Here is a 21,662-nt window from a genome sequence, read left to right on the forward strand (position 1 = left end):
AACGTAGGTGACAGAAAATAGCATTTTTGTTTTAAATTTTCTTTCACTGCATGTGCCCTGTATAATAGATTCAAACACAGCAGTTTGATTGAAATTAGAACGTTAAAATGTTAATAATTTCTATATTCTCATATACTAATATTTAATTATTATTATATTAATATAGCACAAGGTTCAGTTACATTTGTACAAAAATGGCTAGTAGAATTGTGTAGCTACTTTTTCCATTGTTAGTAAATTCAGAGCCTGTACTTTTTTTTTGCTTTTACTTGAGTAAAAAAGTCACTTCAGTACTACAACTTTTACTGGAGTAAAGGCATCTGTACTTCTACTTAAATAAAGAAAGTCAGTACTTTTGTCACTCCTGCTGCTAATCAATGGTAGTAATCAATGCTAATAAACCTAAAATGCCCTACAAGGCACTCACATCACAAACATTGGCGACATTTCCAGTTCAGTGACTCCCAGTCTACCAACAACAGCAGCCTGTGTCAGCAAACTCCACCCCTTAAATCACAATTCAAATGATTCAGCAGGTGAAGGTGGTAACTATCCATAAACACCAAAAATATCTCTGTTATAGTCTGAAAACATGCCTTTTAATGCTCTGAACTTCACTACTCTCAATTCCTTCTGTAGGGAATTCAATTAGATCACAATGCTTTAATGTAATTGGTGACATGAGGAACACGTTTTTGATGTTATTGGGATGATTTTCTTTTCAGTTCTTCATTGCTGTTAAACAGTTGTAATGTGGTAAATGAAATTTAGCTATGTGTAAATGCCAGCATATATTTCTGTGATATTTCTGATACATACATAACATACTGAGCATATTACCTTAGCTTAATAAAGATGAATACTTTGCACCCGTTGATGCTTCTTTTCTTCCTCATATTCATTTGTCATTTCCCCTTCATTCCAATGCATAATGATCTCAGATCTTTGAAGGACTAGGCTAGTGACTATCATTGGATGTTATTCTTAAAGAGGCAATATGTGATACTTTGAGTAAACTACACAATGAGTTTAGATACTCACTATAAATCCTGGCAACATTCAAAAGTTACAAACTTGCTCTGTAACCCAGTATATGGTGAGCAGCAAGTGATCTCAGACAGTATAGAAGATGAAAGTTTTAATCTGATTTTACTACTAAACAGTTTTTTATTTGTAAGATGAAGATTATGGTTTTTTAAGCCACATTCTTTGATGTTCAAAATCAATCTTGAACTACAGCAGGATCTTTTGTGACAGTGTTTATAACACAGCAGGATAGCAATTATCTTAGAGGCAATGTTGTGACTCTAAATGTCTGCATTTGTCAGTGTGAGTGTGGTAAGTGATTGGGCTGCTCACCTCTCTGCCTGTTAAGGAAATAATAAATCAACACATGTCTCTACATTTCCAAGTGCCTATGAGGACTATATCATAAATCTGTATGCATGTCAGCATAATCTTTAAATCAGGGCTCAAAATCAGTGAGATGCACGGCTTTAAGAATAATTTATTTACCCACCAGAACTCTCACACACATACACTATTACATTCACTCAGAACTGTGCAACAAGACCTTTATGGGCTATTCGGAACATTGGTAAGCATTTAACCTTGATTTGTTGCTTTAAATGGCTGTTGGACTGTGTTATTGAGCACCATGTTAACAAGCAGATCTAAGAGGACAGCACTGTTGCCTCTACCTGTCTTTAAGCTGCAGTTTTTTTGTGGACAGTCTTGACCATAACGGTTTACTTTTTATCCTTTGTGCTCTTCTCTTCAGCTGGCTCAGGTTGGGCAGCTTTCTCTTCAACTTTCTCCTTTTTTGCTTCGGCTTTGTCATCTTTTTTTGGAACAGCTTTCACGTCTTTGTCATCAGCTTTATCTTCTTTCTCCTCACTCTTTTGAACTTCCTCCTGCTCTTGTGCTTCATCTTTTGTATCATCTTCTTTGTCATCAGCTCCTTCTGCTTTTGCCTCCTCTTGTGCTTCAGTTTCCTCCCCTTCATCTTTTCCCTCTTTCTCTCCTTCATCTTCGGCAGCTTCTGCTGCATCTTCCTTTTGCTCCTCTTCATCACCACCTGAATCAAGAGATGACAATTTAGTTACCATGACACTAATAATTGATATTTATTTGACTGATAGAACATGACTGAGCAAGTTAAACCAACCCTCGCCTTCTTCCTTATCCTCTTCCTCTACTTCCTTAGCTTCATCTTCTTTCTCACCCTCCTCCTCACCTTCCTCTTCCTCTTCATCCTTTTTCTCCTCTGTTTCTTCTCCCACCTCTTCTTCATTAGCTTCCTCTTCCTCCTTTTCCTCCTCTTCCACCTCCTCCTCACCAGGTGGGCTGGCCTCTGCTTGCTGGGCGTGGCTGGCAGAGATGATGCCTTCAGTGGTGCTGACACTGGAGCTGAGCAGGCGTGAGGTCATCAGGTAGGAGGTGCCAGAGCTCAGGCTGGAGAAGACGGGCCTAGCGAAAGAGGGTGCTGACAAACTGTGGCTGTACAACGGAGACACTCCCCCAGCCATACCTACACTGAAGCGAGACTCCTCCCCTTCCAGGAGCTTCCTGCGTCAAACAATGAAAAGAAAGGATGGGAGATCAGTTAAAAGCATGGGTCTTAAATGTAACAGTAAGTGGTCTTTTATTTACTCTTAGAATTATATTGTCAGGATCTCTGTCTAAATAAATAAATAAATCTGGGCAAATTCTGAGATGATTAAACTATTTTGCTGGTAATAACTGAAATGAGTAAAGAAAATCAACAGCCTATTTATGCAAGACAATTCATAATTTTATTGGGAGGGGTTTTTGGTTGGGTCTGATTATTGGGGGGTCATAACCCCCCTGGAAATTACGCCCCTGCATGTCTCAGACATTAAATGTAAAAAAAAACTTCACTGACTCTGATACAAATCCAAAAGCATCAGTTTCCTAGGTGCCTCTAAATAGGAGTTTCTATATAATTTTGCAACGCTAAAAATAAACCCTTTATCATTTATCAGACTCACTCCCTGTTTCACCCATTACCTGTATGCAGCAATCTCGATGTCCAGAGCCATCTTGACATTCAGAAGGTCCTGGTACTCCTTCAGGTAGCGGGCCATTTCCTGTTTAGTGCCCCTCAGCTCACTCTCCAGTTCTGCAATGGTATCCTAAAGAAAAATCAAAGTTAAGTGTTATTTTATACAATGAGACAAAGGGAAATAACATACTGCAGGATCAAATGAAAACCATAAGTAACATACTTCAAAGATCTGGACGACATTTACAGACCTGCATAGCTGCTATCTCTGCACTCTGTTTCTCCTCCACGTCATGCAGCTGTTTTTCCAGGGATCCATTGAGGCCTCTGCATGCATCGATTTCCAGTATGCGGGCTTGTAGCTGGCGTCGGTACTCTCCTGCTTCGTCCTTGGAATTTCTCACAGCATCAGTGTGCTGGGCCACAGTTTCAGTCAGGGAGCCTACCTTGCTTCTGAACCACTCCTCAGCTGCCTGCATGTTCCTGGCAGCCAGCCTTTCATACTGGGACCGGATATCCCTGAGAGCCCCAGAGAGGTCTGGAGCGGCAGCCTCAGATTCCACAGCCACCTGCACACCCAGCTGGACTTGGGCCTGAAGTTCAACCACTTCACCCTCATGAATCCTCTTGAGGAAGGCCAGCTCGTCCAGCAGGATTTCCACACTTTTCTCCAGCTCAGCCTTTGCTAAGGTAACCTCGTCGGCCTCCCGACGAGCCTCCATCAGCTTGCCCTCAGCTTCTTCACGAGCCAACACCTCCTGCTCATATCGACCCTGCAGAGCACTCAGGGTTTGCTCCAGCCTCTCTCTCTGACTTAGGACAGCCTGTTGTTCTGCCCTAGCTTCATCCACAGCTGCTCTCAGGGACCGGGCCTCTTGCTCATACAGAGCTCTCAGGCGGGACGGCTCAGAGTGCCTTTGCCTCAGCAGCAGCAGTTCTGCCTCCAAGGCACGGTTCTGCTGCTCCAGCTCACGCACTCTCTCGATGAAACCGGCAAAACGGTCATTAAGGTCCTGCAGCTGGCTGCGCTCTTGTGTGCGTACAGCCCGAAACTCGGAGCTGATCTGGGCCGCTTGGCTGAGTTCCAGCTCCAGGGAAGAAGCTGGTGAGGAAGAAGAGTAGAGCACACGGCCAGGGGAGGAGTACTGCAGACGGGAGGAAGACAGTGGGGATGCATGAGTAGAGAAGCCAGAGAGGGTCCTCCCTCTAGTCACCACCACACGTGCAGGAGGCTCGGCAAAATAGCGTCTGTATGATGAGGTGGAGTAGTAAGGGTCATATCCGATGCTACTCATGGTTGAGTGTTGGGAGGAAAAGTTGCTCTTCCTCTCCTCTTGCTGTATGTGTGCGTGTGGAGGAGTGCGAAGGGCTTGGGTTTAAGTCTTGACTGCTTGCTTGCTGCTGCAGCAGCCTGCGCTTTTATAGCTGGAAGGTGGGGGCTGACGCAAGCACTTTCTGCACCCTCTGACAATGAAGGCTTGATAGGTTTACACTGCAATGGCAAGAAATGAGAAAGATATGAGCCATGGGAATACACGGAGGAGGGAAATGAGCAAGGGTTAAAAGCAGAGAGGAAGAAAAACAGTTTCTAAATAAACTAGAATATAAAAACAGCTTTTTACAGTAATTTTTAAGACTACAGCAAAACTTTAAAAAAGTCTATCACATGGCCAGTTTTAAACACATAACCTGATCTTTTTAAGAAACTGTACAGTTTTTACAGTAATTTTATGTTGTAAAAATGACAAAATATCACTCAAACACATTTTCTGTCTCCTCACTCACTGCAGAAAAAAGGGTGAGGGTGGGGCCGGGGTGTCCTCATTTTACAATCATGACACAGCATCTCTGTGTGTGGTGGGGAGCAGAACTACAGCCATGGCCTCAACACCTGCAATGATAAAAATCCCACCCAAACAGATGGCATAACACTATTAAAGGCATGACTTAGAGTGGGTTAATGTGCAGCTAAAACAATGTCTGAACTATAAATAAATACAACATGTATCAATGGTATCAACAGGTATAGCAAAGCTTGCAAAAATACCATAATTGATTTTCATTTTTCTCAACAGGTTTCTCAACTGTCTGCTGTTAAAGGTTATTAATTTTTACATGCAGGGTGTGTTTAATACTCTTCTTTGATCCTTTAGTTAAAGAATATTTACTGTGATTTCATTTTCTGCAGAAGTTGAAAATTGTGTGTTCACCCAAATACCCCTTCTGCTATATATATATAGAACAAATATTCTCAAGAGCATCATATTGCCCATAACAGCGACACAAGATATTTAAAATATTCAGTGACTAGTTACATATTGTGTTGCCCTCATGATTTGAAACAGGAGAAAACATATCCATACTGCTATATATGGCGTGTGTGTGTGTGTGTGCGTGCGTGCGTGTGTGTGTGTGTGTGTGTGTGTGTATGTGTGTGTGTGCGTGTGAAGTAAAGAGTTTCCGTTCAAAGATTCATTTTTCTTTCCAGCTTTATGAATAAGTGAAGTGCATTGCAGTGTTTTGCAGCATGAATTGTGCAGTTTTGTGTAGTTGTCTATTGTCGTATATGGGAAAGCTCTACAGCATGTATGGCTGGTGTTCTTTGCCTTTGCAGCAAATGCCCCTGGTGCCTATAGGCAGTGCTGTGCCCAAATAAAAAGGAGGTAGGTGGTGGGAGGTGGGGGGGGGGCTTCTGTGGGAGCTGCATAGGCTGCGCTGCTGGCTGAGTCATCGTAACAGTTGTGATCACATAAACTCCCTTGTGTACACTTTTTTTTCCCACCGTAACAGCAGTATGACAATCTGCATCGGGGCGATTTCTGGCAGACAAGGCGCTTACAGGACCTGGGGAAATAAAACAGAGAAAGTAGATCATTAACTTCTCTTCCCAAGCACATTAGATCACTTACAGCGCTAATTTCCAGGTTGGTACTTCTTGCCTTCACGATGCTGACTAACATAAAAGCTCGGCCTACATGTGAAGACGACAGTATTATCGCACTCAACATTGCTAGCATTTTACAAAAAACGATGCCAGCATCATACTTCTGATTAGAGCAACAATTTTGTGATCCATGATAGCATCTGCTGTCTTGGTGAAATAAACTAATAAGATGGATTAGTCCAGCTTGACCACCAGAGGGCCAAAAATACCATCCATTCATCTATCCAGCCACCACCAGACACAACTTAAATTAACATAATAACCAATTGTGTATTTGTTAAATGCAAGTATTTATATTATATTTATTTTCCAACTTAACTTTTCCCATTCTGCAAGACTTGTCAGACAGTTTTTTGATGGTAGGCAGCACACAGAGAATTTTTCGTTGAAAGACTACTCATCATTCTCTGTTAAACATCTTGTACTAGCCATAAAAATGAAAAAAAAAATAGTGACTTTTCTTCTTCCTTGTCACAGTCCTTCTCATTAGTTTATATTCTGTATAGAAGAAAATCTCAATGTCATGATCACATGATGCAGGTTGGCTTCATGCCTGGAGTTCCATTAATATTCTATTTTTGGATTATTGTATTTCCTCTGGATCATAAATTTGATTGTTCAGGACACAAGGCATCTACTTTTCCTGTTAGCTCTGCAGCTCAATGCCCCTGCTTTGTCAGCTCTTTGTCTGTCAGTGTATTTTCTCTTCCCAGCATTAAATTTAATGAAAAATACTAAAAATGTTGTCTCAGTAGCATATGTCATAGGTTCACTTTGGTGGAGCGCCAGGCCTTTTTCTATTTAAGACTAAGGATACAAAGTGATTAAGTTTTAATCAAAGCATGCAGCAGAGATGGTGACAATTTTCTATCATATGGAGAAAAGTGGATTATTGGATTTGTAACTCATTCTGTTTTCAACATACCCCTAAAATATTCTAACTGTAATTCACAAAGTTTTTTATGTGGTGTTTTTATCTCATAAAAACAAGTTTCATGTAATACAATGGTAAACATAATCGACATGATATTAGAGCAGCTCCTAGAGGTGATTAATTGAAATAACACCTTATATATTACCCTGATTTCAGATTTTACACTGACTTGATAATGTCTTTATGTTGCACCAAGATAGGCACTTCTGACAGACTTTTACACACTCCTTTTATTGTTTATGAACCTTTATCTTGTTCTTTATGATAATACATAATTGTTGTTTATAGAAGTAAGAGTAAATCTAGCACCAGTAGTCAGCCGCATATATATATATATATATGTATTTTTTTTTATTAATTTATTAATTTATTAATTTTTTCTGCTGGCACTGGCAGCTACTGTATGCAGCTGTTTAGTGACACACTGAAAATGGAATTTCTCCAGCCATAGTGGAACACAGAGGACCTACATGAGTCATATAGTCACTGTTATGCCTACACAACAAATGCCCTGTGGACAAATATTTACTAAACATACAAAATCTTCACTGTGCAGTGAGTTGAAGAGTGAGGAAATGCTTCATCTGAGCATGAGGTTCCAACTCTGATCTTTACACTTTTCTTGCACAGATGTCAGTTTAAAAGTCATGTTGCTATTCTGGATCAGTATCTGACCTCTGGCCTTCCCAGACACCACATGTCCCAGGATAGAGGCCTGGTTCTATTGGTCCTCCCAGTGTGTCCATCAGAGTATGAAGGCCTCTCACAGGGGGAAAGTAAAGAAGGCCTGTCTGCTAGGCATTGCCATGATCCAGGTTGCTATAAAAAGGGTGTGGTATGCTGCCTTGGGCTTACTGTTGGTCAGCCAGAGTGTGTGTGAGTGTCCACAACTTAGGAGGGCTGAGGGCTCTGTGTCTGGTTTAAGTAAAAATCTAGGGAAATAGTATTAAGCATGGCTGCCGCCCATCGTTTGGTTATTGTCCGCCACGGCGAGAGCGCCTGGAACCAAGAGAACCGCTTCTGTGGCTGGTTCGATGCTGACCTCAGTGAAAAGGGAGTGGAGGAGGCCAAGCGTGGTGCCCAGGCTATCAAGAAGGCAGGCATGAAGTTTGATGTGTGCTACACCTCTGTCCTGAAACGTGCCATCAAGACCCTGTGGACCATCATGGAGGGCACAGACCAGATGTGGCTGCCTGTGATTCGTACCTGGCGTCTGAATGAGCGCCACTACGGAGGCCTCACTGGGCTCAACAAGGCCGAGACGGCTGAAAAGCACGGTGAAGAGCAGGTGAAGATCTGGCGTCGTTCCTTTGACATCCCACCTCCCCCCATGGATAAGGACCACCCTTATCACAAAATCATCAGCGAGGTGAGACAAATGCAAAGTAGCTTAGCTTTACGCTAAGCTACTTTGCTCCAGAATTTGCTTGAGAGTGCTGTCAGTTATTAAGCTTTTGTACTTTGCGGTGTTGTTTTTGCCTCCAGTCTCGGCGCTACAAAGGCTTGAAGCCTGGTGAGCTGCCCACATGTGAGTCACTTAAAGATACCATTGCCCGCGCTCTGCCTTTCTGGAATGAAGTCATTGTTCCTGAAATCAAAGCTGGGAAGAATGTCATCATTGCTGCCCATGGGAACAGCCTCCGTGGCATTGTCAAGCACTTAGAGGGTAAGCACTGTGGACAAAGTTTACAAAAAGAAAAGAATGAGAAGGTCGGACACAGTAGATAGAGTGACTTAAAAAATGACACTGCAGAACACTTAACAGTGAAATTCTTTCATGATAGCCAAAGAGTTCTGCAGAAAGTTGACCTGAATAGCCAGTGTCACACACTTACACAGACTTTACACACATACAGACAAGAGTTGTGGATTGTCTATAAATAGCAGCAGAGGCTCACACCAGATCTCAGGGACAGGGTAGAGGGTCATGAGCTTGGTTCCCATTACAGTCACGACCTTTATGTAGAAAGGTTGTACTTTTTCAAGGAGCAGCCCAGAGACGGATAAGGGTTTTAAAGAGCTTCAAGGGCAATAGTAAATGTCAGATAGGAGTGGCAGGTCCAGTGTTGAAAGACAGAGGCAGATCTGAGGGAACTTAAAATACACTGAGATATAAAGAAAACATGCTTTACTTTTTTTTTTTTCTGTTGTCCATCTGTTGTCCTGTCTATGTTGCTGGGATTCTAACAGACTTACAGTACAGTGTATTGTACCCTCTGATGCTGATCTCCGCATGTCTTCATCTACTCTGTCTGCTTGCATCACCAGGTATGTCTGATGCAGCCATCATGGAGCTGAACCTTCCCACGGGAATCCCAATTGTGTATGAGTTGGATGCCAACCTGAAGCCCATTAAGCCCATGTCTTTCCTCGGTGATGAGGAAACTGTAAAGAAGGCCATGGAGGCTGTAGCTGCCCAGGGCAAAGCGAAGAAATAAGCCAGACTCCTTGTAGAGGCAGAAAAAGAGACTGTTACCCACCTTCAACCTTTTCCTCTAATCTATTAGTAGATCCTTGTTGTCCATTCCAACTGGGGAAACGTTTAATGGTTCTTTTGGAGACAGGCCACTTTCAGCCCATTAGTTTACTGTTTGCTTAAATGACAAACACAGGGATAACCTTTCAAAGCAAAACTGCAGGGCCTAACATTTGATGTCATCACACACCACTCAGTCCTTTGTGGCCAAGCCCTATTTTGTGGGCCCTCGCCAACCTGGCGCAACCAATAAAGAAACCATCTTTTTATGTAGTGCTGTATCAGTTTCATTGTCTTCCTTATCTTCTTGCACCTCTTTTCTCTTTTTGTGTCTTTAAATTACATCGTCATCCTTATCTCCCATCCTTCTTCCCTCCCTGTTTGAAAATCCGAGCTTTCAGCAAAGTGCTAAAGGTGCTGTGAAATCTTATCCAGGAGCTGTAGCGAGGGGAGGAGGGGGGAAGAGAGCGAGAAACGCAGCCTAATGGATAAGTCAATGGGTTCAACCTGGCAGCACTCCCATAATGCAGGAATATGCTTGCTCATCCTCCACTCCAGTCAGATCTCACTGAAAAACGAACACACGCAATAATTTTAAACAGGTACCTATTGAACTTAAGGCCCAGGTAAGAGTCAGTACAGACAAGTGACTGCAGTCATTGGGAGAAACATAAATGCATAAATCCAGATTTTTCTTGAAGGTTTTGGGTGGACTTGTCCCTTTTGACAAAGTGTTATTGAAAATTAATGCAAATTTATTCCCCAACCAAGACAACCTTTGGAAGAATGGTTCATCCCTGTACAAGTTGTTTTCATGGCTTAATAGCACAAGACGCTTTGTCATCTTCCTGCAAGTACATCCAGACTGTTTAGTTGTCCCCTTGAAGTGATTTTATGTGAGGAGAAATTCTTCAGGCCTGCGACAGCATTCTAATGCAAGCCTTTGTTTTTTTTCACAAAGTTACACCACAGTAACATTCTTTTTGATTGTCGCACATTCTCATCTTGTTAGCAAACTGAGGTCAGAGTATGGAGTGCTGCTAAAGAGAAGGCTGAGTGCTTAACATTACGGTACAGGGAAGCTTGAAATCCTAACCTTCTAATCAGTCATCCAAATGTTTCTGAATGAATGTTTCTGCTACTATTGCCCATAATATGGATCGCCACTGTGCGCACTAAAAACAACATATAGCTTTTTAGCTGAACCAAATCAACTTAAAGTTGACCTTCACTTACATTATAAATATGATTTTGCCTGTGTTCTGCCTTCAATCATCAAAGCAATCCCTTCTCCTCTTTCATTTGTGCTATCATAATACAAGACCCATGAATTAAGTACCGCACCATTCCTCACAGGTTTATTTTGAGATCGGCGTGGTCAGTTTACAGACATTTTTTCTCACTTTAACACAGTGTTATATTAAACCATTAAAAAACAAACATTAAAAAAACAAAACAACACAATATGCAGCACCATAGTTTTAAAGGGCAGCAAATAGAGAAGGAACACTGTAGTGTTGTCATGACACCTACTGGCTAAATAAGAGACTGAAGGAAAACATAAAAGGGGCTGTTTTGCCATTTCTAAAACCTAAACCCTGAGGACTAGGAATCTAAATACACTGACTGAAGGTGGTGTTAGGAAGCTGCTGCCTTGTCCACAGAATTGTTTTACTATTATCAAATGAATTCTTTTCATTAAAACAACAGCGTCATCAAAATCCTTTAGAAAGGAGCCTGAGGGGCACACAGGCAACATAAATCAGATAAAACTGACTTCAATGCACACCAGGACATTTGGTGTAGTCACTGTTCACACAGGATCAGGGGCACTATTTTTCTTGAGGGACTTCATGAAGTTCGGCAGAAATGTTATCTTATAAGGATTCTTCTTGTAGTCAACAGCTCTGCTTGTTTCTTCCTTTGATCTGTCTACATACTCTGCAGCAGTTGTGACATTTCTTTCTATGTTGTTGATTAACTCGCCCTGGGAGAAGAAAAAAACATGAATGTCATTCACAAATATGTTACATTAATCTTCATTAAACATTCCCACGCGAGGTAGCTTGTTTTACCTGGAGTTCCAGCATCATGGCAGTGTCAACAAATATCTCGTGCAGATCTTTAATGCTGGACTCGAGGCAGAGGATTTCCTGATGGCGAAGTTCAATCTCAGTCAAAGCCTGGCTGGAAATCTGACTGTCAGAGGTGATCTGCGAAAGAGAAAATGCTCAAGCTGTGTTTGAATTATCATATAAATGGCTTCAAACCTACAAAAACTGCTTATCTGAGTAACCCCCCCAAAAAAGATGTTGGATTCCACTCACATCAGATATGAAGATGGCAAGATTGTCACGTTCCAACATCTCCTCCAACTCTTTACCTGTAGTGCTTTTATTCACTGAAAGTAACAAAAGATACTAAATAAGTTTCATCATGTTTGTGGAACTTAATTTATTGAACAACAACTAAATAAATAACAGACAAAGACCAAGACTTATTTTGTGCTGCCAAGGATGCCAGTTAGATAGTCACCACAGGATGGTGCAATTACACCTCAACTTCTACTTACTGCTATAATGATTTACATTAGTCTGTTTACTAAACGTACTACTGCACATTTAAATTACAGTGTATCGTACTGTGGAGCAGCTTAAGTACTACACTTAAAAGCAGTTTTCACAGATACACTGCACCCTGTAACTATTCTAGATGTCATCATGGGGAACCGCGTGTATGAGTGCTTATTAAACAGAGGTTCACCCTGCCAGCTGCTTAGTACAATATTAATTGCAGATTTGAAGGAAAAAAAATCAAATTTAATGGCATTAACATACTGGCAATTACCATAGCATACCTGCCACCTTTATAGGTACACCTATTCAACATCTTTTTAACATAACTCTTTATTCAGCCAATCACATGGCAACGCAGTGCATGCATTTAGACATGCAGACATGGACAAGGTGACCTGTGTTTGAGCATCAGAATGTGGAAAAAGGTGATTTAAGTGACTTTGAATGTAACATGTTTGTTGGTGTCACACTGGCTAGTCTGAAACTGTTGATCTACTGAGATTTTCCCACACAGCCATCTCTAGGGTTTTTTTAGGGAATAGGCCAAAAAAATACCCCATGAGTTTTCTGGGCAAAAATGCCTTGTTGATGCCTGAGGACAGAGGCAATGGCCAGACTGCTTCAAGCTGATAGGAACGCAACAGTTTATCATTCTCATTACAACATGCAGAAAAACATCTCTGAATGTAGAACACATAGAACCTTGAATGTGATGGGCTGGCAGCCATGAAGAATTAAGGTGAAAGTTAGTCCAGTCTCTTTATTAGATAATAATAAAGTGTATCTAATAAAGTAGTTTGTGAGTGCATGTAAACTGTAAGGCAGCACTGTTTTTAACAGGAATTGAAAGGACAGTTTGCTTTACTGTTTAAATGTACAAAATAACTTCAGACTACAAAAGGAGAAAAAGAAAACTGTGAACATGACGTATAATAGAAAGCTGGTTATAATACTGTGAAGTAGTGAGTCATGAGAAAGAACAATGAACCTGACACTTATTTACAATAGAGCGCTGACCATAAACTGTAGACTGTAAATTGCTGCTCCAAAATGACACCAGCTTATTATCCAAAGTGCTATTACTATGCAAACACCCTCACAGTGACTTACACTAGTGTAGGTTTTCCTGCTAGTAAAGCATTGGCAGAAGCGCCCTCCATTCAATGCAGTATGGACTGGTGTATGAAATAAAATCCATTTACACAACCTGACGTGAGGGTGAGGAGGGACAAGTGCTCCCTTTTAGATTTGGCAACTTACCAATCTCCAGCTGTCTCTGAATTTTTGCCTTGCATTTTTCTCTGAAGGAAATTTGTGCCTCATGGTAACCCTTCATGACTTCAGCAAACCACCGAGTCAAGTACGAGTGCTGTTGAAAGAGAGCCAGAGAACGAAGTGAATCAATTCAAATGTCAATAAAGAGACCTCTGTCAGGAGTAATTTTGTCGGGCGTGTTTGAAACTGCAAAGGAGTGTCAGACAATCATCTTGCACCTGGTTTGTGACAGGAAATAAAACTACTTGCACACCTGGTTATTCCTAATACGTTGGGCTACTGTAGCTCCGGTCTCATCCCCAGGCTTCTGCATTGCTGAAAAACAATCCGATCTAACATGAATACAGGACCAAGTGAAAACTAAACAAAGTCTGCTATGTCACAGTCCTTTTCTGCAGTTACAGTAAAGAGCTCAGTGTTGTTGTCAGCTTGTTTACAAAAGGCATGTTGAGTGGGCTACACCACACTTCCTTTTTACACATTTACAAGTCAAATCCTGTGTTACAAACTATTCCCACTGTATGAGGAACTCAGCTGCACTGATCCTCCCCATTTCATTATATTAAACAATAACAACACAGCTAAATATGCATTATTCATATAAAAAAAATGATAAATTTTATCTAACTGCACTGAAGCATGCCAAAAACTTACACTGCATAAAAGCTAATTTTGCAGTGCTTTACAAAAAAATGTGTCCACCTACATTTTAGCCTTGCTTTGATTAACTTAGCATTCTTCTTGGTCTCATTGTTCAGCAACTCCAGCTCATCTTTGTTTCCTGGGAAGAACAAAACAAGTTCAGTCCACAGAGGAAATAACTACTGTGTGTGGTGAATATCACCACAGACAGACACCACGGGTGTCAAAAAGGATTAAGTTTTATATATAGTGCTTTTGTGATGTTCATATTATATCTGCAATTTTAAAAACAGTTGGTATGTTGTACAAAATGTGAATAAAAACAGAATGCATTGATCAGCAAATCTGATAAACATATTTTATTTATAATAGAAAATGTACAATTTAAAATAAACATTACTCATTTTATGTCTCAAATGTCTCAAAATTGGGATAGGACAAGAAAATGTTAAAAAAAGTTAAATAAAAGGTAAGTGGTACTAAGAAGAAAGAGCTGGGGAACTGACACTGGGTCAGTAACATGAGTAGGAATAAAAAGAGCATCTTAGAGAGGCCAGTGAAATTGCATTTTTGAGTATTAATATTGTCTACTCAAAAATAAACTACAAAATGCACCGCTGCTATAAGCACAACAAGTCATTTCTTAATAACGGTGTGTAAAGAATACCACCACAAGCTGGAGACGGTTTAATTTGAGGTACCTAGTGACCTTTTGCACGCTACACTGTTATTATCTCCATCTGTGGGTGTATATGTGTGTGAGTATATGCAGATTTTGAAGCTATATCTAAACTTCCTAAGCATGTTGATCTGTGTAACATTTACCAAGTCTGTTGCTGTACAAACAGCTTCAGGTGTGTTTGTCAAAGGCTGTTTAGACTCTTTGTTGTGTGTGTTTCTTGTTGCTGTTGTGTGACAAGGAGAATTTGAGACCGTTTGAATGCTTCAGCATAACAACAAAGAATTCACTTTTGTCCTTGCTTCTTTTTGAAAATAAAAATAAAAATCAGCACTTACTCTTGTCTTGACTCGGAAACGCAAGGATGGCAGCTTGTCTTCTCCCCACATCCTCTGCTTGACAGGAGATTTTTTCAATGAGGCCTCTCACCTCCCCCACCTACACATGCATGGATGCAAACACTACTGTTACACAGCTTGGAACACACAACATGAAAATATTATATGGGGTATGGTGGTGGGAACTGGTCTGACAGCACACATGGTACTTTGCTTTTGTGAGGCTAACACATTTCTAGCAAAATGAACACACGTTTATCAGACAACCCCTGCCAGAAATTACACATTTAAATGTAATTACACAGTCTATGACAGTTAACCTATGTATTAAGTATTGCCTTTAAAATATTGTACATATGAAATTTGAGCTATTTCAGAAAGAACAGCGTAGCTCAAAGCTGTGTCATGTTTACCGTTTTGAAAAAATCCTCCATGTCTTTCGTGGCCGTCATTTCGTCCTTTTACAGGTGAGGAAAAATGACATTAGTCCGTTAAAGAGATCTGAAAAACACCACCTTTACAGGGAAAATCCCTTGAATGTTTTAGCATTAATATCTAATACTAAAAAACAAAACACAAAGCGCGCTGCTGGTATAAGCGAGACAAACTGGATGTAGGCTTTTTTCCGAGAAAGTCTTTTCACTTTAAAAATCTTTTAAAAACCTACCAAACGGCTAACACACGGTCGGCATTACGGTGACTACAACGACAAAAAGAAGAATCCCTCGTAATACTGTTACTTTCGGTATTGGCGATAAGGCTCGGCCTCACCTGCTCTCTGCCCTTCCTCTTGTTAGCACAGCTCGATGAGCTCACCTGTGTAATAAAGTGCGCTGGTACGCAGGCGCGTTACCGTCACAACAAAGCAAACAAAGAGCCTGTCCTGCGGCTAAAGGTACTGTACTTACGGAGCAGGTGTGGGAGTGATGCACCTGCCGTCTGTTTACTGTAGTTCACCGAGACTTAGCATTAGAACTATACCAGGGAGTGAGATTTAGGGGATTGAAAGGCTTTTCCTACACGGGAGTTAACCAGTACGAATCCCAGTGCTAACATACTGTATGCTGTGCGGTTAACTGCAGCCAGGGCATAGCTTGTAATTGCCCAATACCCACAAACACCTCTACAAATGTTTGGTAACAAGCCCTAGCTAACTGGTTTTAATGGGCAGGTCTTTTTTTCCTTCAACAATTACTCAAATCACACCGGAATGTGTACATACTGTACACAGAATAGTTTCAGCTATCAGAATAAAATTCAGCTAATGTCATCTGATTAGGACTCTGAGGCTTTACTTGTTCCAGACTCAGGTCTCCAACCATATTCAATGGAATTCAGACTACTATCAAATTACCAATATGCCAATTAAACCTCAGTTTTTGTTAGTGTGCTGTGTTGTACAGCATCTACTCATCTGAAGGTCGCTGGATTGAGCCCTGAATCTTCCAGTCTGCGTGCCAAAGTATCCTTGGCATCCTGAGCTGCCCCCAATGCATCCATCAGAGTGTGGGTGTGTGTGTGAATGTTAGAAAGCACTTAAGCATAGATAAAAGCATTGCATGAATGTGTGTCTGATTGGGTGAACCAGGCTTGTAGAAAGTGCTTTGAGTGCTCGACTCAGTAGAACGGGACTATGTAAGTGCCAACAAATATACAGATGTGCTACATATATACAGATGTACCGATGTGTGGTAAACAGATCTACAGAGTGCTATGAATATATCTACAGTAGTGGCAGAGTAGCACTCTGAACATACTATAATAGTAAATAGTGTAAGTTTGTACTAGAACAGAGACTATGTTATGTCAGTGTCCTAAACTATAGCAGTACCCAATGTGAGCATACAGTGAATGTTGAGAATGAATGACAGTCACAATCATGGTAATTGGGAGGGATAAGGGGGAGGAGGAGTGTAGCAGGTTAAGTGAGTGTGGATAGAAAGGTTCAGCTTGGGACTGAGTTCAGTAGGATGACAGCTGTGGGGAAAAAGCTGTTCCTAAACCTGCTGGTTTTAGTCTGAAGGGTCTTGTAGCACCTTCTGGAGGGGAGGAGCTGGAAGAGTTTATTGGCAGGATGAGAGGAGTCCCTGAGAACGATGCTTGCCCGGTGTAGAAGTCTCTTCTTGTGGACATAATCAATGGCAGAAAGTGGAGTCCCTGTGATGCGTTGCGCGTTTTTCACAACCTTGCGGTCAGCAACAGAGCAATTCCCATACCAGACTGTGACACAGTTGGTCAGGATGCTCTCTATCGCACAGCGGTAGAAGTTACCGAGTATGTCAGCAGACAGGTGGTTCTTCTTCAGTGTTCTCAAGAAAGAGAGGTGCTGGGCCTTCTTGACCAGCGTGGAGATGTTGGTTGAGGACAGATTTTCAGAGATGTGGGTCCGCAGGAACTAGCTGGAAACCCGGTCAACAGCAGTGCCATTTATGTAGATGGGGACATGGGTGTATCTCTTATCCTTCCTGAAGTCCACAATGAGCTCCATTGTTTTGCTGGTATTCAGGATCAGGTTATTGTCAGCACACCATACAGGTAGGTGCTTTACCTCTTCCCTGTAGTCAGACTCATCGTTGTCACTGATGAGACAAATCACCGTGGTGTCATCCACAAACTTGATGATGGAGTTAGATCCATACATAGGCCTGCAGTCATAGGTGAAGAGGGAGTAGAGGAAGGGGCTCAGCACACAGCCCTGTAGAGTGCCAGTGTTGAGTGTGATGGTGGTAGAGCAGTTATGGCCTGACCTAACATGGTGGGGTCAGTTGGTCAGAAAGTCCATAATCCAGTTACAGATAGAGTTGCTGATTCCAAGATCCACAGGTTTAGTGACCAGCTTAGACAGAATAACTGTATTGAATGCTGAGCTGAATTCAACAAACAGCATTCTTGCATAAGCATTCTTGTTGTCCAGGTGTGAGAGTACACAGTGAAGCGCTGTGCATACAGCATCCTCTGTACGCCTATTGCTTCGATAGGCAAATTGGTGAGTATCCAGTGTGGGGGGGGCAAGCATGTTTTGCGTTGTGCCAGGACCAGTCGCTCAAAGCACTTCATAACTATGGGCGTGAGGCTACAGGGCGATAGTCGTTCAGGCACATTGGTGATGAGTGTTTCGGCACTGTCACAATAGAGGTGGTCTTGGAGCACATTGGTACTACTGTCTCGGCAAGCGACAAGTTAAAGATGTTGGTAAAGACCCCTACAAGTTACTCAGCACATGTTCGAAGCACACATCAAGGAATGCCGTCAGGGCCAGCAGCCTTGCGAACATTGATGCTGCTCAATGCGTTATGGACATCTATGGTGGTAAGAGTGATGGTATGGCAGTCATCAGAGGGTAGGGTTTTGGAAGACTTTTTCTTGTTGTCAAAACCAGCGTAGGAGTTATTTAGCTCATTGAGGGAGGACACATTCATGGCTGTCTGTGTGGAATTGCTGGGCTTATAGTCAGAGATGGCCTAAATGCCCAGCCACATGTGTCGTGGGTCAGAGTTGACAACGTTCTTTTAAAGCTGGTGCCCCGCCTTTGTTTGCACTTCTTCGAGCACTTCCTGTCAGCCGAGTAGCCTGCAAAGCGTTCGGTGTTCTTCTTATTTCATGGATGAGTCGAAGGTTACTGATAAAACAGTTGAAATTATGTAATCCCGTATCCAAAAGCTCTCGTCAGGTGTCAGATGTAAAAGCGAGGATGTTCTGAACGAACAGACCCGAAATGAGCAGGAATAACACTGCTAACTTGCAAAATCTGAAGAGACGCAGGGCCTCACGTGGTGTACGCGCCGCCATCATCATAATCTCACAGTTTTATTGCTATAAGTATGACTTACTCTTGTTTTTGTGCAGAGTGGCAGATCTTTTTTCTGCGGAGCCCAATGTTGTTGAAAAAGAAAGGCAAGATATTAAAGCTTGTTTGAAATTAGATCCCACTGCCAAACATATCAGTTACTTCAGTTACAAAGCTGTGATCACACTGAATTTACTGTCTATAGCCACTGTCGCTCCTGCCAAACTCACCAATAAAACAGACTGCAGATACACAATAATGCCTACAGGGCACAAAATGACACTTGTCCTTAATAAGTGTGTCACTTACAATGAAACATAAGAGAACAGAAAAAACAAAACAAAACAAGAACTAATCCACACTTGGACACTGACAACACAAAATCTAGCGAAGATCAGAAAATAATTAAATGCACTAAGTATAAATGAAAAGTAAAATGAGATTTTAAGTCTTATGCTATAGTTTTTATGCACACTTTACAATCTTTTTCTATCCAAATAATATTTAAAACTGTCAGCTACCGTTACAGCTGCTGTCTCATCTTTGTTTGTGTCAACGTGTCATGTATTTTTGAGTCTCACATGCTGCCTCTTGTTTACTGGAGCCAATGAAGATGTGGGTCATTGCCTCGGTGTCTGGGTCCCAGGACAAAGGTTAAAACAAAGTGGGACACCTGGTCACCGTCTGCACACATTTGACATAGGTTTGAATTTTGCACAGCAGGATGATGCATCGCAGTGCTACAGGCACAGGTGTAAATAATTAACTGGATGACATTTGAATGACAGTCATTTAGCTGCTTAGATTCAGTGGCCTGTTATGTATGCTGGCTCATGGTCACCACTAGTCTTCCTTAATGAGACATTTGTAGCACCTGGGCCTGTGTCTGGGGCTTTCATTTTATATCAGAATGTGCTCAGCTGTTTGTGGATTAACTATAATTCTTGACTCATTTGGTCTTTTAGTAGCTCAGTGGTAGCATCCCTGAAAAATATAAACATGCTCAAACTAAACCAAAAGGGTTGTGTTTTAAAATGTCCCACAGTACATCAAACTTGCTATTGTCAGATGAAGAGTTCTCACAGCCTTCATTCATACTGTTTGTGGTTAATAGTAAACATCCAAGTCAACAGCCACTTTGCAATTGCCTACGGACAAAATAACAAGATTGGACAAAATAACGATGAGCAACTGGATAAAGTCTTACAAGCAAAAGGTTCGTAAGAAGATGGGGTTCCTACAGCGGGGAACCATCTGAGTCTTCTGTCTTTCTAAGGGATCAGAATCTGGAAACAAGCCAACCTGAGGAGAAGAGGAAAAAAAAACAGTACTAACTACTGTCTTAGAGTTTCCACAATGGCTTTTTTCATCATTCTGTTCTGTAGCACATACCTTAACATAAGAGTCACATGGCTCCTGGTGTCACGGCGGGGTGCGCCGAGGTGTGATGAAACAGGACCCAAAAGCAGATGAGGACGATGAGTTGTAAGTTTGAACAGAAAAGTGATCCTTTAATGATAACGGCAAGGGAAAACCAGGAAACCAAAGCAAACTGTCAAAACACTAAGAAACAAAACACTAAGAGGTACTAAGACCAAAAACTATAACTATAACTGTGGTGTAGTGATGGCCCGCTTGAAGCTGACGCTCCGGAGCGTGTGTCGAAAAAAACAACACACTGGTTCAGAAGCACTGTGTCGAGGCTTGCTTCGTTTGGCAAAAGTCACGTGACCAGTGACGTCCGAAGCTTCATTACGCACGTAACTGCTTCGGTACCTGATTCAAACGGATATAAGGAAGTGAATCATCCACGGGATTCGTGGAGTGTGTTGATGGTGACAGATAGCGACGAGGTGATCATTCCACTGACAGATATGGAGCCAGCGAGGAAGAGAGGACATTCTGGCGTGTGGGAATATTTTGAGTTGATTTTGCTCAATTCATTTTATCTGCCGAAGTGAAAAACTTGAAATGTCCAAAATCATGTTTTCATAATGTAAATATCATTACAGCATATGACTTTAGGAACACTTCCATGTGAATTATGCTGCTCTTAGCACTTAAAGTAGTCTGTTCTGTACTTGGCAGCTAAAGTAATAATCTAGTGAAACTACAAAGAGCGAGAATCATTAAGGGGAGCGTAGCATTAATGCTGTTAATGGCTGCAGCTGACAAATCTGCAGTTTAAATCCACCTCTACGTCCAACAGCTCTGTGTCATATATCTGCTGATCAAATGTATCCTGAGCTCTGACTTCTCTGGTCTTAAAATCTTCTTTCCACTCACAGGAAAATCAAGTCCTGCAGCTGATGCAGCAGTTTATTCTGAAGTCACATTAGGAAGCTTTCCTGGTAATTATGCTGCCATGCAGGATGAGTTATTCTTCAAGTTATTAAATGGTGAACATCCTGAAACTTGGACATTTCTGTTCTTTGTGTGTTTGTCTTACAGGTCAGTGAGGAGAGCTGCAGCAGCAAAAAGGAGCATTTTATGAATCCACTGTTGCTCCTCTGCTGCTCAAATATCAGACGCGCTCACTTTTTAGTGTTTATGAAGATGATATTGAATAATAATATGATATAGACTTGTTACTTTCGCTTAGCATAACACACACAAGGGTGTGTCCTGTTTCAGATCCAGGCTCTTTATATTCAGCTGATTTTTTTTTTTATATTCACTGTTGAACTTTTGTATAAAACTTTGAATGTATCCTGTTCCAACAGCAGTGAGATAAAAGTTTGAAGCCTGTGATTTTTGTAGCTGATAGCAACGACTTAAAGTCAGCAGAGTTTCTTAGGAAGTGCTGGTGTGGACACCAACAAATACTTTTACTATTTGAGTTTAAAAATCTACATCATGTAAAAAGGAATTATCAACCCATGTTCTTCCACTTATTAATTCAGAATCACAGGAGCCTCTCCCAGCTGTAACACACTGGGACAGTTCACCATTGTGTCACATGACTAACTCACAGCGACACACAAAC

General features: G+C 41.5%; 3 protein-coding genes across 3 annotated transcripts; 1 reads left to right on the plus strand and 2 right to left on the minus strand.

Annotated features, from left to right (window-relative positions):
• Window positions 1-1,748: 1,748 nt before the first annotated feature.
• LOC146628795 (neurofilament light polypeptide-like) lies at window positions 1,749-4,320 on the minus strand. The gene is made up of 4 exons (XM_085357081.1): window positions 3,277-4,320; window positions 3,031-3,155; window positions 2,168-2,568; window positions 1,749-2,041 (listed from the first exon to the last, which is right to left on the minus strand). Exons 1-4 carry the CDS (start codon window positions 4,318-4,320, stop codon window positions 1,749-1,751), a joined length of 1,863 nt encoding a protein of 620 aa, XP_085213207.1.
• A 3,420-nt stretch (window positions 4,321-7,740) lies between these two features.
• pgam2 (phosphoglycerate mutase 2 (muscle)) lies at window positions 7,741-9,652 on the plus strand. The gene is made up of 3 exons (XM_085359705.1): window positions 7,741-8,272; window positions 8,389-8,569; window positions 9,172-9,652. Exons 1-3 carry the CDS (start codon window positions 7,856-7,858, stop codon window positions 9,339-9,341), a joined length of 768 nt encoding a protein of 255 aa, XP_085215831.1. The 5' UTR covers window positions 7,741-7,855; the 3' UTR covers window positions 9,342-9,652.
• Window positions 9,653-11,192: 1,540 nt separating this feature from the next.
• LOC146628797 (syntaxin-2-like) lies at window positions 11,193-15,341 on the minus strand. The gene is made up of 8 exons (XM_085359706.1): window positions 15,303-15,341; window positions 14,890-14,989; window positions 13,937-14,011; window positions 13,484-13,545; window positions 13,216-13,324; window positions 11,707-11,780; window positions 11,455-11,592; window positions 11,193-11,366 (listed from the first exon to the last, which is right to left on the minus strand). The coding sequence occupies exons 1-8, from the start codon at window positions 15,339-15,341 to the stop codon at window positions 11,193-11,195; spliced, it is 771 nt and encodes a 256-aa protein (XP_085215832.1).
• Between the last annotated feature and the right edge of the window lie 6,321 nt (window positions 15,342-21,662).

Source organism: Diplotaxodon limnothrissa, linkage group LG7 (genome assembly GCF_057381915.1).
Source record: "Diplotaxodon limnothrissa isolate DT_005_m linkage group LG7, D_limnothrissa_male_GT1.1, whole genome shotgun sequence".
Lineage (NCBI taxonomy): Eukaryota > Metazoa > Chordata > Actinopteri > Cichliformes > Cichlidae > Diplotaxodon > Diplotaxodon limnothrissa.

Bases quoted from the DNA above. Each gene is read 5' to 3' on its own strand.
- pgam2 (XM_085359705.1), top strand. From the start codon at position 7,856: ATGGCTGCCGCCCATCGTTTGGTTATTGTCCGCCACGGCGAGAGCGCC. The intron at 8,273-8,388 runs GTGAGACAAATG...TTTTGCCTCCAG, and splicing joins ATCACAAAATCATCAGCGAG to TCTCGGCGCTACAAAGGCTT. The intron at 8,570-9,171 runs GTAAGCACTGTG...TTGCATCACCAG, and splicing joins CATTGTCAAGCACTTAGAGG to GTATGTCTGATGCAGCCATC.
- LOC146628795 (XM_085357081.1), bottom strand. From the start codon at position 4,320: ATGAGTAGCATCGGATATGACCCTTACTACTCCACCTCATCATACAGA. The intron at 3,156-3,276 runs GTCTGTAAATGT...ATTTTTCTTTAG, and splicing joins CAGAGATAGCAGCTATGCAG to GATACCATTGCAGAACTGGA. The intron at 2,042-2,167 runs GTTGGTTTAACT...AAGATGCAGCAG, and splicing joins GGATAAGGAAGAAGGCGAGG to AAGCTGCCGAAGATGAAGGA.
- LOC146628797 (XM_085359706.1), bottom strand. From the start codon at position 15,341: ATGACGGCCACGAAAGACATGGAGGATTTTTTCAAAACG. The intron at 14,012-14,889 runs GTAAGTGCTGAT...TGTTCTTCCCAG, and splicing joins GTTTCCGAGTCAAGACAAGA to GAAACAAAGATGAGCTGGAG. The intron at 13,546-13,936 runs GTAGGTGGACAC...ATTGTTTTTCAG, and splicing joins AATCAAAGCAAGGCTAAAAT to CAATGCAGAAGCCTGGGGAT.